We start from the raw sequence: 16,124 nt of genomic DNA, 5'->3' as shown, positions 1-16,124 counted from the left end.
CGATGACAGACTTCTTGAGTGTCCTCTAGAGGATAAATACTCATGCTGGTGCTCTAGTTGTATTTAAGAATGTCATCAATCCATTTTCGAAAATAAGGGACACGAGTGTAGACTATTGGAACATTAACATCGCAGCTTTCAAAGCCCCAGGACACGATGCCCACCTGATACCAAACACCTGAGCTCTTGCATATCAGAGGACCACCAGAATCACCCTGTAGGTGACAGACAGAAATCATTGATTAGCATTGCGACAATGTTAACATTGTGTGTTTTTCAAATATTGAAAATTAATAGTTTGTGTGTAATATGTGTGTGAACCTGTCTTCATATACCTGGCAAGATGAGGCTCCAGAGGCTCCAGCACAGATCATGGCATCAGTGATTCTGTTTTGACCAAATTCTTGCCTACACTGATTCTGACTCACTATCGGCAGGGTCGCCTGCTGCAAGATGAGAGAAGGCACTAGAAGCAAAAAAAGAATATGAGGCAGTTAAGTGTCTGAAAGGCTGATCAAGGAACAACTGCTGTTTTTTTTACTGTTATTATTTATTACACAATTAAAATGCACAGGTGAGAAGACTTGCAGACTTACTCCCAGTCTCAGTTTTGCCCCAGCCTGTGGTCACACAAAGAGTCCCAGGGAGTATGCTGGCAGAGGAGCCAGGCAGACATATAGGAGAGACGTGGGGCGACATCTGTGCTGAACTGGCCAATTTCAGTAGAGCAACATCATTGTTGTACTTGATCTTTTTGTTGTAATTGGGATGGTTGAAGACCTGTAAGTGTATGGGGGGGGAGAGTTTTTAAGAGATTTATAATGCAACAAATGAGTTGTATTTCAAACTAATTATGTTCTATTAATTATTTAAAGGGGGGGTGAAACACTCAGTTTCAGTCAGTGTCATGTCAATCTTGAGTACCTATAGAGTAGCATTGCATCCTGCATATCTCCGAAAAGTCTTTATTTTTTTTATAATTATATAAGAAAGATGCGCTGTTCCGAGTCTTTCCGAAAAAAGCCGAGCGGGTGGGGGCGTGTCGTGTGAGCGGAGCTAAATAATGACGTGTGCTCGCTGCTGCTATTGTGTTGAGTCGAGTGCGTCGTAAAGCTGTGTCATCCCTAACAGCGGGAAAAAAACTTTATTCAAAATAAAAATATGGCTTTTAATCAGATACAGCCATACATCTATGATCCGGAATCAGACCCAGAGGCTGCAGTTGAACAGGAGCAGCAGCAAAAACGACTAGAGCAGGACGTCTCTATGTGGTACAAGTTATACACTAACTATATAATATGCTTAGCGACTTGTGTTATTTACATATTTATACTTGAATTATATCGTCTTTGAAGGTGTACATGTGGGAAGTGAAGTTGTGCACGTGTGTTTGTGTGTTTATGCGTGGTTTGTGTAGACAGTAAGCGGACTGGTTTTGCATGGCAGGTTAAGTTAGTGTTTACATACAAAGACACGGAATAGTAGCGCATTTGAATGAAGAAGCGTGCTTATTTAGTTCAACATATTTCCCCCCTCTTTGTGTATTGTTGTTTGGAGTGCTTTTACAATACACAAACATAAAGTTACACATATAGTGGCCAGCTAAACAAATGTACACGCACTACACATCGCATGCTCCATTGATCAATGAACTATACGTGATCATGTTTGGGCTACTTGATGAGCATAGGCAAAAACACAGACATTTGAAGCAGTCTCACTCACCGCCTGCGGTTCTAACGTTGGGACTGCTCCATCATTCAGCATTAGGCGATCGGGAAAATCCGGCGTAGAGCTGGGCCTTGTTTATGAAACAGTCGGCACCGAAATGCAGCGAACAGATATAAACATTCGCGCAACTCAGTTGCTGATCCGGAAAAGCAAATTACATCCACTGTTGCCTTAACGCGGGGTTTTTGGGGAATCTGTGCAGGACTGTCTTGGTCTGGCAACCAAAAACGCACTTTTTTGGTGACATTGTTATGTGCACATCACCTGTGCAGCATCCTACAAGCCAGCGCTTTGATGGGCGTAGCCTGTTACTTTCGCTCTCTCCCTCTCTCTCTCTCACGCGCTTCCGGTAGAATTGTCCGTAAGGCCCATACAAGGAAATTCCGCCCCCATTAACGTCAAAGGGGACGCATGATCTCAAAAAACTTGCCGAAACTTATGACTAACCGGAAGTAGTATTTTTGACAAAGAAATACTCCCATCAAACGTCCACCTTAACTTTTGAAACTTTGTCTATGTTTAGTATGGGATTCCAAGTCTTTAACAGTGTAAAAAGATCAGTGTGCATGAAACAGCATTTCACCCCCCCTTTAAGTAACGTAATTATTTCTATTCATCAAGAATTCTGTTTTTTTTTTTATAAAACTGTTATTTTAAACTCAAATGATATTTCACAATCTCATTTTTTTTCATCATATAAATACTGCCTTGATCAGTCATTAACTTTGAAATTATTCAATTTAAACTTAAAGATTTAAAACATATATGTTAATGTAAAAATCACATTAAAGATGATACCTTAGCAATTTGTTTGACTTGAATACGTTCATTATTGGAGCCACGGTTATTCTGTCCAAGGATAACATAATTAACTCCAGCCCTAGAAAGACAGCGGGGAAAGGAATAGCAGGACTAGATGAATACTGTACATTTGTATCAAAATCGAAATACCTGGATAGAATGATTGGATAGATAGATAGATAGATAGATAGATAGATAGATAGATAGATAGATAGATAGATAGATAGATAGATAGATAGATAGATAGATAGATAGATAGATAGATAGATAGATAGATAGATAGATAGATAGATAGATAGATAGATACTTACTGAACTTTACAGTGGGCAGCAGTGAGGACCCAATTGTTGTTGATCAGGGAACCACCACAGAGCAGATCACCATTGGATCTCTGGTTCAAATTTAAAGAACATCATGAGTACATCATTAAACAGAGAATGAGATCCATGACCATTATAATATGATAAGAAATTAGAAGTGGATCCATTAATAAAAAAATTAAAAAACATCTTCTTGCTTTGGAAAAGACGTTTTTATATATTTGATTATATATTTAAAACTTGTAACACTACCTGGATAGAGACCTGCCAGGGCCAAGGGAGTGTTTCCCTTCCATTAATAACACTAGGGATCACATCACTTCCCCCAACTAAATTTGCTATATTGTCCCCAGCATTAGGCCGGGCAGCCATTTCCAAAGGCTGAACTAGAGGCACTCCACATCCTGTCAGCAAAGTTCATAAAAAGGCAAATGAGAAAAATATCACTAAAAATGTTGTTTAGTTTTGTACAGAACAATACTGAACAATAGAGTTGATTATCCTCAAGATGAATAGCCTATGTATATATATATATAACATATATAACATAAATTAAACATTTAAAAATTAAATCTGTGACCTTTTATCCTAAAAAAAAACTCACCTAGAGTGGAAGCCACCAAAGCAAAAAAGCTAATGATCTCGATCATGTTGTTGACAAGCGGCTTGTGTCTTGCTGTTGTTTGCTATAAGGTGTCTCTCCGGCTTTATATTCTCTCTAGCATCTATTAAATTTCACAATACATGCAGCTGCTTTCATTCAGTTAGGAGGAGCAAATGAATGTTTGTCTCTGTCATATGAGGAAAAAACAACAATCTCATTCTGATATAGGTTAGTCAGCCAAACAAAAACAATGCAACATCACCTACATTTCTGATTGCAAAAAAAGAGAGACTTTAACTAACTTTCTTGTTTCATGAAGGCATTTTATCATAGAAATAAGTGTGTTGCCTATGATTTAGGCTGTTATTTTTTCATGAGCTATAATTTAACAAAACCATGAGACAAGATATTGAGGAAATAATACGTTTTATTTTTATTGAGTCATACAGGAAACACTAAAACGCATTAACTGTAAAGCAGATGTGCAAAAAACCTCTCCCTGTGGAATAATTATGAATAATGAGTATAACAGCTAACTGAACAAGTTACCAGGCCTCACCTCAACTAGGTATTTTGTTGTTATTGTAGCATGACTAACCTTGTAACCACTAAATAATAGCTTACAGATAGAATTACAGATTTGCCAACATAATGCCAACATATAAATGCTAATGCTATTTCGTAAGTGTCATATTGCTTTGGTCACAAGCTAGAAGTTGGTCTCACGTGACACATCAATGTATGTAAATGCTAGTTTATATGAAGCCTGTTTGAGATGCAGCAAGTTGACATAAATCAGATTTTGAGTTGATTTCTTATTTATGAACCTGGATGTTCTAGTGTTAAAGGGATAGTTCAATTTAAAATGAAAATTCTGTCATCCTTTACTCACCCTCAAGTTGTTTCAAACTTGTATGAATTTCTTTTTTTTCAGCTGAACACGAGGGAAGATATTTTGAATAATGTCAGTAACCGAACAGTTAACTGGAGCCATTGACTTCCATAGTATTTTTTTTTTTCCTACTATGGAAATCAATGGTGCAGTTAACTGTTTGATTACTGACATTCTTCAAAATATCTTCCCTTGTGTTCATACAGGTTTGAAACAACTTGAGGGTGAGTAAAGGATGACAGAATTTTCATTTTAAAGTGAACTATCCCTTTAACTATCCACTTCCTCATTGGTTGGGCCAGATGAGAAACCACTTCCTGTCCCTCCAGGAAATCCCTCAGGCATTCCACCCGGCATGCCACCTGCGCCCTGATAGAGCTGGGTGATAATGGGGTTGCACACTTTTTCCAACTCCTTGTTAGTGCCCAGACTCATCCTTTTCTAAAGTCTGTGGCAGGTGTGAGGTGACTCATTGCTTAATCCAGTATGTCCCAGCTCTGTTACTAAAGGCACACTAACAGTTGGGTTCAATGAGGTTAAAGGCACACCTTAAAGGGTTAGTTGACCCAAAAATTTAAATTAGACTATGATTTACTCACCCTCATGTCACCTGACATTCTTCTTTCAGATGAATAAAATAGGAGTTAAATTTAAAATGTTCTGGCTCTTCCCAGCTTTACAATGGCATTGAATTGTTGGGGCAATTTTGAAGTCCATAAAAGTACATCTATCCATCTTCTCCACACATACATTGCGTCAGTGGTTACTCATTTAGTGCAAGTAGACTTGTGTACCACTGACGACTGGAAGCTAGTTATTTTAGTCTATTAAGTTTTAAATATGGATATTTTTCCAGAAGAGTTTTATTAACACCCTGGAGCCACATAGAGCCGTTTTATGATGAACTTTTGTGGACTTCCAAAAATTCAAAGTCACTGCCATTATAAAGCTTGGAAGAGTCAGGACATTTTAATATAACTCGGATTTTATTAATCTTAAAGAAGAATATCATATACTACACCTAGGATGACTTGGTAAGTAAATCGTGGTCTAATTTTCATTTTTGGGTCAAATCACCCTATAAGAAAAATGAGCTTTACTACTCCCATAGTATATGATTGTAGAAAAAGTATATATGTTTTCATTGAACATTGATGGAGCAACAGATTTTGTGTGAAAATAATGAATATAAATATATGAGCAGGTGGGGTGAAAGGCTCTCCAGAATGGGGCAAAAGGCACAATGTATTGCTACAAACACTTTAGCTAAAAAAGTATGTTTTGAATAATATCAAAGTTATTACTTGTTTAAAATAATACCTTTAGCAACATTTGTAGTATTTAGTTTATTTTATAAAAAGGAAAATATATATTTTCATTTAAAAATTATATTGTCATTAAATGTTAATTTAATGTAGTGTAATGTAGTCACATTACATTTAGTAACAATACATTTTATATTTAAAATGTATAAGCAGTAACAATACATTTTATATTTTATTATATTATGATCAGTGATGCCAGTAACGCGTTACATAGTAACGCGTTACTCTAATCTGACTACTTTTTTCCAGTAACGAGTAATCTAACGCGTTACTATTTCCAAACCAGTAATCAGATTAAAGTTACTTATCCAATTCACTGTGAGTTACTATTTTAGTCATTTTCCTTAGTAAAAACCGACAGCTTATCAAAATTCTCAGCCCGAGTTCGGGTGTTTTTTATTTATTTTTTTTTTTTACATTGTTGCAGCCATTAAAATAATTCAGTTTTGTTTTTAATGTCAAAGTAGTTATTTTTCGTTTCGTTTCTTTATAAACCTAATTAAGAAAAATGTTCAGAGCAATTTTTTGTTTGTTAAATTAAAGTTTATATAGGCAAGACAATTCAAGAGTTGGTTTGAGAGACTAGGCTATTAAACATGCGGTAAACTCACTGGGTCGTCACATAAAAAAATTAAAACTTTAATTTAACAAACAAAAAATTGCTCTAAACATTTTTCGAAATGAACTTAAAAAAGAAACGAAACGAAATATAACTACTTTGACATCAAAAACAAAGTAGGCTAGTTATTATACCACCACAAAGGCATTTCTGACGAGCTGAGGCAGGCTGATAGATTAGCCTTCTGCTCGCAACGGCGCTCAAAAAAAAAAAAAAAACGGGCTACACAATCTAAAAAAAAAAAAAAAAAAGAAAGTACATGCAGGTTGTCTTATAGCCTACCTTACACTTCAGCAAAATTAATATAAATCCGATCTTCAATTCCGGCGGTATATGCTCATTTAACGGAGTTCACATCAAAGCAAACGATTCTAGCATTTTATTCAGCAGCCCATTTCAAATTCAAAGATCGCAATATGAGAGAGAGCGACCTAAGCACTGGTAAGATCATTAGTCTCATTAATTTATATTGAAGATGATTGTGTTTTGTGTGACTTATTTTAAAGTTTCATTTACGGCCATATGCGTTGGCTTGCTTTACTCATTTGCAGCGATGTTGCAGTAGCACCATCATATCTATCTGACTACAACACAACACGCTCTCACACATTTATTTTTTAATTATTTGCCAGGAGTAAAATTTACACATGTGGTTTAAACAACCAATAAATTTACATTTGTCCGGTTTAGTTTGAAATGCTTTCATGCACCTTCTGAATTGGTTTGTTTGAGTGATCGGAATTAAATACGTCTCGAAAGACATTAGGCCTACTCCTGGTCATTTCGCAATCAGATAGATACCTGGTCAGAGAAAATGAATGAAGGAACCAGTAGTAAAAAGGCCATAACTCTAGCAGCTGCACTGAAGAAACGGACTCTTTAACCCTGCGCGAGCCATATCTTGACAGTGGCGCAAGCTATCATGGTCTCATGTTGTTTCCACCAGCACATCTCATTGTTCATTTTAATTATTAAAATAAATATAAAACGAAGGAGAAGCCTAAAAAAAGGGGCGTAAAAAAGTCGGGGCCGTCAGGCTCGGGCATAAATGCAATAAAGTGTGTTGCCAAAAACGGTTGTCATTTCTATTTTGAGGAGGCAGGGGTGTTGTCGGCAACTGCTGAATGTAACTTATAAAGTAACTTGTAATCTAACTTAGTTACTTTTAAAATCAAGTAATCTATAAAGTAACTAAGTTACTTTTTAAAGGAGTAATCAGTAATCAGTAATCAGATTACTTTTTCAAAGTAACTGTGGCAACACTGATTATGATATGATTAATATATAGGTCTATCATATTGTTATATTATGTCTTACAATAATATATGATATTTACCATCTGAATCTATCCATATCATGCCAACAACTGGACAATTCTGGAAAATTATAATTTTAGTTATTGTGCCCCAACAGCAGAGGCCACCCCAAAAAACACACTTTTACAAATTCCTCACTTGAAAAAAAAAAAAACCCTGTGCTTTATTTACCTTGAACAAAACATCTAGGTTACACATGTAACCCTTGTTCCCTGAAGGAGGGAATTGAGATGTACATCAGAATGCGAACCGATGCGTGATATTTGCATGCAGGACTCCGCCCCGCAGTGCGGGTATACATAGGTGTCAGCAAACACACATTTGTTTTTCGCTGAGGAAACAAGTAAGTGGTTGATTTATAAAACGGTTACAGTGCTGTCCATACGGAGCAGTACGTTCTTGCCTCATAATAGCCCTTTGCGGCGGCCCAGAGCAAGACATACTACTAGAAACTTAAGGCAGTTGCTGTGCCACTAGAGTTGAGGCCTTGTCCACAGAGGCACGCTGGCCGGTTGACCAAGTCCGATTGCATACTGAGATAAAAGATCCTCTGCACAGAGGAAAGTTTGCTCTTGTCCCAGTTGACCCGAAGACCCAACTGCCTGAGGTGACTGAGCACCATTTCACTGTGTTCGCACAACTGCTCTCTCGACTGTGCAAGGATGAGCCAATCATCAAGGTAGATGAGGATGTGAACACCACACTCTCTCAAGGGAGCAAGGGCCGCTTCCGTGACTTTCGTGAAGAGCCAGGCCAAAGGGTAGGACTTTGTACTGGTAGGCCAGACCCTTGAACGCAAACCAAAGAAAGGGTCTGTGTCAAGGGTGAACTGAGACATGAAAGTACACATCTATCATAAGCAAACCAAACTTGGGGACAGATGCATTAGAAAATGTGTTTATGAGTCAACATTTTGAACGGCAGCCTGTAAAGGGACCAATTCAAGACTTGCAGGTCCAAGGTTGGCCGTAACCCACCAATTTTCTTGGGGACGGGATAAAGTAAGGGCTGTAGAACCCCAACATCATCTCAGCTGGATGGACCGTCTCAATCAAGCCCTATGCCTGTAGGACTGTAATCTCCTCCCGAAACAAAGGAGCATTCTCCACCAGCAACAGTATACCCCTGAAGACGGGGGACACTTGGCGAATGAATTACATAGCCAGGTCTAAAGAGACACCAGCCACCATAGTCACATGTTTACCGGGAGCCAGAGTGCCTGACATCAAATCAAATTTAAAAGTGCTGGCTAAAGCTAATCGTAAATTCTCTAAGATTATTATTCACGTTGGCACTAATGATGTTCGACTTCGCCAGTCGGAGATCACCAAAATTAACATTAAAGAGGTGTGTAAACTCGCAAGTACGATGTCAAAGGCCGTATTTTTCTCTGGCCCTCTCCCTGCGAAAAGGAGTGATGAAATAGTTAGCAGATTATCATCACTCAATGGCTGGTTGTCTAAGTGGTGTCTGCAAAATAACATAGGTTCCCTTTCGAAAGGGAACTCGCGCTGCGTCAGCTGATGCTACGGGGAACGCCTTCAGCATGACAGGTGTCTGAAATCGCTATCAAATCACAATCCTACTGACCGTCGGCAGCTGGTGATGTCATCACCGTGCGACCAGGAAGTATAAAAAGGCACCGTGCCAACATGACAACATCCTTTCGTCTTCAGGGACTGTTTTGTCTGGTTCGCTGGAAAGTCGTAAAATGAAGTGCACACGCAAGGTTAAGGGAGCGTACAGGAAGTGCGCTGATCCGTGTCCCAGGTTTCTTACGCCTGAGGACACACACACCCTTTGTGTGCTCTGCCTGGGGGAAGAGCACGCGCGGGAGGTTCTCGAGGGGGCCTCCTGCGCGAACTGCGAGCGTTTTCCGTTGAGGACGCTCCGCTCTCGCCTGGCCTTCTTCTCGAGGGAAGAAGAGCCAGCATCTGGGAGCGGTCCCGCTCAAGCCGAGGCTGAGTGGCGCCGTCTGTCCTGGGGCTCCCAGATGGACCTGGCTCATCGTCTGGAGAGTACAGTTCTCGCGGATGATCAGCCAGGTCGCGAGAGCAGGCTGACGGAGGAGGAGTCGGATGGAGACTCCTCCTCGTCGTCAGCCCATGCTCTTCCGGTCGATCAGAGGATGGCTGTGGATGAGGGGGAAAATGAAGCTGAGGCTGAATCCTCCCAGCCATCCTGCCCCGTGTATGGGGAGCTGTATGATGTAATGGGGCGCGCGGCGCTGAGACTTCAGCTGCCGTGGCAGAGAGCCAGGGGAGAGGCCGCCCGCCCAGACAGATTGGGCGATCGGTTTCTCCCCGACCATAGCCGCCCAGCTCCCGGGAGCCTTCCATTTCTCCCCGACCTTCACGAGCAGGTCGTGGGGGCATGGAAGAAACCCTACTCGGCGCGAATCCATCGGCATCAGCGGTTTAACTTCGCTGATGTCGAGGGATTGGCCGAGGCAGGGTATGTGTCGATGCCGCCCATCGACGAGACGTTCGCGAACTATCTCGCGTCTGGGCGGCCATCGACACTAAGAGCTCCTGCCCTGCCGTCTAGACCATTTAAGACGACCTCGCGTCTTAACGGCAGGGCATACACGTCGGCGGGTCAGGCGGCGGTGGCCTTGCACACAATGGCAGTGTTGCAGGCCTATCAGGCCGATCTGCTGAGGGACCTCGATCAGGGGGAGGGCCTACCCCCTGATGCGATGGCTGAGTTGCGCCGCACCACGGATCTCTCTCTCCGGGCGGCCAAACACACAGCAGTCGCCATCGGACGGTCGATGGCGGCTATGGTCGCCACGGAGAGGCATCTGTGGCTGAACCTGGCGGACATCGGGGGGAAAGAAAAGGCCTTTCTCCTTGATGCCCCGGTCTCGCCCTCTGAGCTTTTCGGCACCTCCGTCGAGGCGGTGGTGGGAAGGTTCAGAGAGGCGAGGGCGCGCTCAGCGGCATATAGAACGTGTATTCCGCTGAGGTCCGGGGCGGCGCCCAGGCAGGAGGGTGTCCCTGGCCCCTCGAGGTCCGAGGATCATCGATTGGGCCAACGCAGCAACGTAGCCTCTCGGGCGCCCCCTCCATGGAGGAGTAGGACGCAGAAGAGGCGGGACACCCGCAACAGGAGGAGAAGAAGAGCCGCTTCCAGCGCCGGAAGCGGGGTGGTGAGTCTCCGCCCCCGAGGGCGCGGAAGTGATGTGAATGTGTCCCCTCCTTTGTTTTTCTGTTGTGTTTCTTTTCTCTCCCCGGGCGTGCTTCACACCAGGCCGCGCGGGCCGATGATGAGGGGATGTGAGACTCTGACGGCCTGCCAGGCCGGTGTGTGCTCTGCCCGCACACAGTGCATCGTCTCTGGGAATAGCGGGATTTCGCGGCCGCCTCCAAAATCGGCCTTGCTTGAGAATGAAGCGCCCCACCCTCAGGTTAGTGCGCCGAAGCATGCATGTTACATGAAGCGATGAGGCACGGAAGACAGCGGGTGAGTCCCCTTTTAGGGCAAACATTCTTCTTTTTAATGCCGTATGTTTGGACTCTATGCTTCCCTGAGGGATATTTTGTCTACAAAAGATGAAGAAAAGTGTAACAGTGGGCCTGTAGTTCCCCGGTAAAGGTGGCTAGAACGATGTTTTGTATAAACACAGTGTGTTTATGTAGGCTGTATGTTTGCTAGTGTAGCAACAGTAGTTTATAAGGCTGTTTCTCTTCTGGATATGTGTAATATGAGCAGTTGAGGCCACCGCACATGCCGCGGGCATGTAGCGGCGATATAAACTGACGTATGTTCTCCTGGCGAACGTTTTTAGCTGTAGCCACCTCTGGGTAGCGTTGGCACCTCTGCTAGTGAAATATCTAGATGAATTTGTGAGGTTAGGCTAGCGCATGAACTACAGTAAGGTCTGTCCCAGCCCTGTTTAGGGCCGTTGTGTGTGGGATTATCAGACCGATGCTAGTGCATCAAGTTGGCCTAGGCTGTTGATGGGATGACGGTGGCGTCTCGCGGTGGCATATCGCCCTGGCATATCGCTCTGGCAGTTGCCCCGGGCTCCTGTCGGTAGTCCCGCAGGAGCTTTATATCCCTACCCGGCCTCCCCACAGTAGGGTCGTCCGGCCAATGCCCCCCCCCCCCCCCTTCTGCATTTGGGGGTTATTATTAATGCATAAAGGTGTGTAGCAGAATGAATCGCGACTCAGCCAGTGGTCGTGGGGACGGGGTAGGCGTCTCTTCGCGGTGCGCAGTTAGACTGGTTTTGCTAGCCCCGCCCCCCAGAGCTAGTGCGGCCGCCACTTCTGGGCGGCCCCCCGGCTTGGTTCAGGAAATGGCCGGTTATGTGAGTGTATGTTCAATATCTTTCACTTTTTGCTCTGTGTCTTCTGCTTCACCTTTTAGGCTCGGGTCGAGCTGTACTTCGCAACCATCTGAAAGCATCAGTTGGTAGGATGCTCCCCTGGAGTCGAAACACTGTCACGGCTGATGCCCTTGCGCGGACGGCGGACCGCTGGACGACCAGACGGCCGCCCTGGAGGCAGGTGGCGTAAGTTGTACTCCCCTCGCTTTAGAGGGTTCAAGGCGCTTTATGCTGAGTGCACTGCTGTGGGCATTGTGTTTTAGGTCCACGCTGGTAGGCGCTACCTGGGAGACTGCGCCGTCGCAGAAGGCTGCTATGGGCCGCTGGGGCGGACCGACTATAGAAGGCTGGCTGGCGGGAGACGCCAGCCGAGGCAGTCCGGGCAGTTAACTCTGGGTCAGGTGGTAGGCCCCAGTAGGCCTCCCTGCGGGTGAGTTCCCATGACGTCGTGGCCCATGTGAGCGGGGAGGGTTCTCCCCAACGATGTCGGTTGCAGTAGAAACCTCGTCATAAGTAGGCCCCTAACGGCCTCCCTGGGGATGAGTCCCCAGGTAGTGACTGGATACCCAGTCCTCATCAGCCAGCAGACAGCCACTGTCAGCCCGACTTTAAGGGCTCGCTGAGTTTCAGCACGCCTCACATGGCGTCCCCTGAGGGGGTGACCTAGGGTTCCGACCATTGGTTGACAGGATCTAGGCCGCTTGAGGCCGCCTGTAGAGTGAGCCCCGGTTCCCAGGTCTTGCAACAGTGTGCGCGGGTGCTAGCCAGGCGGCTAGCATAGTCTGCTATCAGGGACGGGCCGCTTCAGGCCGTCCTATGGTCGTTTCCCGGCCCTGCGGGGTTTCCGGTGGGATTTGCCATCGGATAAGCACCGTATGTCACCAATCTAATAGGGAACTGCCATTCGGCAATAGGCCTCTCCGGGCCGCCCTAAAAAGACCGGACTGTACGTAGGCATCAAACAGGCCTCCCTGGAGGCAAGCCCCGGGAACACAACAGCTCCCAACAGTTTGCACGTTGGCTGACAGGAAGTAGGCCGCTCTAGGCCGCCTGAGGGTGAGCCCCCGAGCTGGGACGCTCGGTAGGCCAGTGTATTATGCTGTCAGGCCTCTTTTGGCCTTTTTGGGAGGGATTCCCGGACCAGGTCTCGGTGACAAGCTAGCTATTAGCATGGGTGGCTTCTGGCGCTATAGCCTCATGAGCCCCCTGAGGAACCAGTAAAGCCACCTGCCTGCAGGCCGCCTGAGGGTGAGCCCCGAGCTGGGACGCTCGTTAGGCCAGTGTATTATGCTGTCAGGCCTCCTTGGGCCTTTTTGGGAGAGGATTCCCGGACCAAGGTCTCGGTGACACGCTAGCCATTAGCGTGGGTGGCGTCTGGCGTTATAGCCTCATGAGCCCTCTGAGGAACCAGTAAAGCCACCTTCCTGCGGCTTTTAATAGCAAACAGCTAACACTAACGGTGCTGGGTGGAGGCGCCTCATGGCCTCCCTGGAGGGGAAACGGTTCCTTGGAACAGGAACGTATAACTGGCTTTGGGCTGACAGCTAGCGGCTGCCCGCCGGTGGGTCCCGGCCTGCGCCGGTATAACTCAAGGGCGGGCTTATGCCCTAGCACAACGAGACTCCGTTTCTGCTGCGCAGTCCCTTCAGGACAGGGACTGGCTAGCCTACAGCATGGGTTACCTACCAAGCTGGCTTAAGAGCTCCCCTCATTGAGGGTCGTCTGCGAGCTTACGGCCGCTTGAGTCTGATCAGACGGGCAGGCCCCCCTCGGGGCCTCCCGGGTAGATCAGTCCATAGGCCTTTTTTAGGCCTCCTGAGCACCCCTGTAATAAATGTGCTCAGTAGATCCTAGGAGCGAGCAGAAGAGACTCCCCTCGATGGCAAGGGTAAGAAGCACTAAGCTGAGTACTGCTCTCCAGGATTCCCGTCTCCGAGTTCCGGTCTGAGGAGGACACTGCCACTTTGCAGTCCCTCAGTCTGGATGCTCATAAGTAGAGCGATGTCCGGAGGCTCTGTTTTGACAGACAGGGTTGGCCAAGCTGGGGTGTCCCACAGAAGTGATGCCAGGTGAGGCCTCCCTGGTGGCATTCGGTGAAGGGTTTTCCCGAATTAGTGACGGCTGGTGGCGCCCTCGGGTCCCCTAGCCACATTCCCTTAAGGGACTCCTTCCTTCGAAAGTAGTAGGTCCCAGGCCCTCGAGCAAGCCGAGAGTAGGAAACCTCAGTTAAAACTTGGTTAGGTTCTCTCTTAGGCATATAGCTTGGGCTCTGACCGTAGGGAATGATGTCACTGGCAGCCTGTGTGGCTAGAGGGGGAGTGGTTCAGACTTTCCGCGAACACTCGTCCAGGCAGTTCTCACTGCCAGTAAGGGGCGTGCACTCCCCTCAGGATGGCGGCGTGGGTATATCGTTCCCCGTAGCGTCAGCTGACGCAGCGCGAGTTCCCTTTCGAAAGGGAACGTCCCCGGTTACGTATGTAACCTTAGTTCCCTGAGAACAGGGAACGAGACGCTGCGTCACATGGCCATGCTTCAAGGTGTGCCTGCCCACAGTCCCTTCAGACGAAGCGGATGTTGTCATGTTGGCACGGTGCCTTTTTATACTTCCTGGTCGCACGGTGATGACATCACCGGCTGCCGACGGTCAGTAGGATTGTGATTTGATAGCGATTTCAGACACCTGTCACGCTGAAGGCGTTCCCCGTAGCGTCAGCTGACGCAGCGTCTCGTTCCCTGTTCTCAGGGAACTAAGGTTACATACGTAACCGGGGACGTTTCATAGACAATTGGAAAAGTTTTTGGGGCAGACCTGACCTGTTGAAGATAGACGGCATTCATCCCTCCTGGGCTGTTGCTGCTCTTCTCTCTAGTAATTTGGCACATAGTCTTAGAGCTAAACCTTGACTCACTGGGGCCCAGGTCAGGAAGCAGACAAACTGGCTAAACTAACCGTCTGCTAGCTGTCTCACGTCACCAAAGTCAGCTAAATCCCAGCACATAGAGACTCTTTCACCTAGATATTATCATATAGAGACTGTGTCTGTTCCCCGAATTAGTAAATACAAAAAACCATCAAAACCATTCAACAGTAAAAATTTAATTGATGTCCAACAAATAAACAACAGATATAATACGGATGAACAATTGATAAAGCTTGGGTTGCTGAATATTCGATCCCTTTCGCCAAAAACGCTTGTTGTCAATGATATGATTATAGATCATAACTTAGATGTGCTGTGTTTGACAGAAACCTGGCTAAAACCTGACGATTACATTACTTTAAATGAGTGCACCCCCCGAGATTATTGTTATAAACATGAGCCACGTCTGAAAGGTAAAGGGGGAGGTGTTGCTGTAATTTATAATAATATTTTCAGTATTACTAAGAAGTCTAGTTTCAAATATAATTCCTTTGAAGTTTTGGTGCTTTATGTAACGCTGTGTAGTGTAAATGATAAATCCCGTTTGACATTTGTGTTGGCTACTGTATACAGGCCACCAGGGCACAATACAGACTTTATCAAAGAATTTGCTGGTTTTGTATCGGAGTTAGTATTAGCTGTAGATAAAGTACTAATTGTTGGGGATTTTAATATCCACGTAGACAATGAAAAAGACGCATTGGGATTGGCATTTAGAGACATTCTAAACTCTATTGGAGTTAGACAACACGTATCGGGACCCACTCATCGCCTTAATCATACTTTAGATCTAATAATGTCACATGGAATAAATGTTGATACTGTTAAAATTCTGCAGCAGAGCGATGACATCTCAGATCATTACCTAATATCATGTATACTTAATTTACCTAAGGCTGCAAAGCCATCCCCTCGCTTCAAATATGGCAGGACGATAACCACTGCCACTAAAGATTGCTTTGTACATAATCTTCCTCATCAGTTCCATCTCCTCAGCATTACAGATAGCCTAGAGGAACTTGATGCTGCAACAGAAACTATTGACTCTCTCTTTACTAGCACTTTAGACATAGTTGCTCCCCGGCGCTTAAAGAAGATTAAAGCAAATAATCCAATGCCGTGGTACAACGAGCACACTCGGGCCCTTAAAACAGCAGCCAGAAAAATGGAGCGCAGCTGGAAGAAAACAAAACTGGAGGTTTTTCGCAATTTGTGGAAAGAGAGCATGATGGCATATAGAAAGGCCATGAAAACTGCTAGAT

At 45.1% G+C, this 16,124-nt stretch overlaps 1 protein-coding gene across 1 annotated transcript; it reads right to left on the bottom strand.

Moving 5' to 3' along the window:
* Positions 1–53: 53 nt before the first annotated feature.
* Positions 54–3,502, bottom strand: LOC137084211 (chymotrypsin B-like). The gene is made up of 7 exons (XM_067450259.1): positions 3,457–3,502; positions 3,105–3,256; positions 2,844–2,923; positions 2,530–2,611; positions 597–780; positions 336–466; positions 54–215 (listed from the first exon to the last, which is right to left on the bottom strand). Exons 1-7 carry the CDS (start codon positions 3,500–3,502, stop codon positions 54–56), a joined length of 837 nt encoding a protein of 278 aa, XP_067306360.1.
* Positions 3,503–16,124: the final 12,622 nt, after the last annotated feature.

This window comes from Pseudorasbora parva, chromosome 8, assembly GCF_024679245.1.
Source record: "Pseudorasbora parva isolate DD20220531a chromosome 8, ASM2467924v1, whole genome shotgun sequence".
Classification (NCBI taxonomy): Eukaryota; Metazoa; Chordata; class Actinopteri; order Cypriniformes; family Gobionidae; genus Pseudorasbora; species Pseudorasbora parva.
Note: the sequence above shows the minus strand (reverse complement) of the source record. Positions and strands in the feature narration are given on the sequence as shown.

What these genes read in the sequence shown, in the direction of transcription:
- LOC137084211 (XM_067450259.1), bottom strand. Translation starts at nt 3,502, where the DNA reads ATGATCGAGATCATTAGCTTTTTTGCTTTGGTGGCTTCCACTCTAG. An exon ending in CCTGGCAGGTCTCTATCCAG is followed by an intron (nt 2,924 to 3,104) that starts GTAGTGTTACAA and finishes AATTTGAACCAG; the next exon opens with AGATCCAATGGTGATCTGCT. An exon ending in AAGTCAAACAAATTGCTAAG is followed by an intron (nt 781 to 2,529) that starts GTATCATCTTTA and finishes ATACACTTACAG; the next exon opens with GTCTTCAACCATCCCAATTA.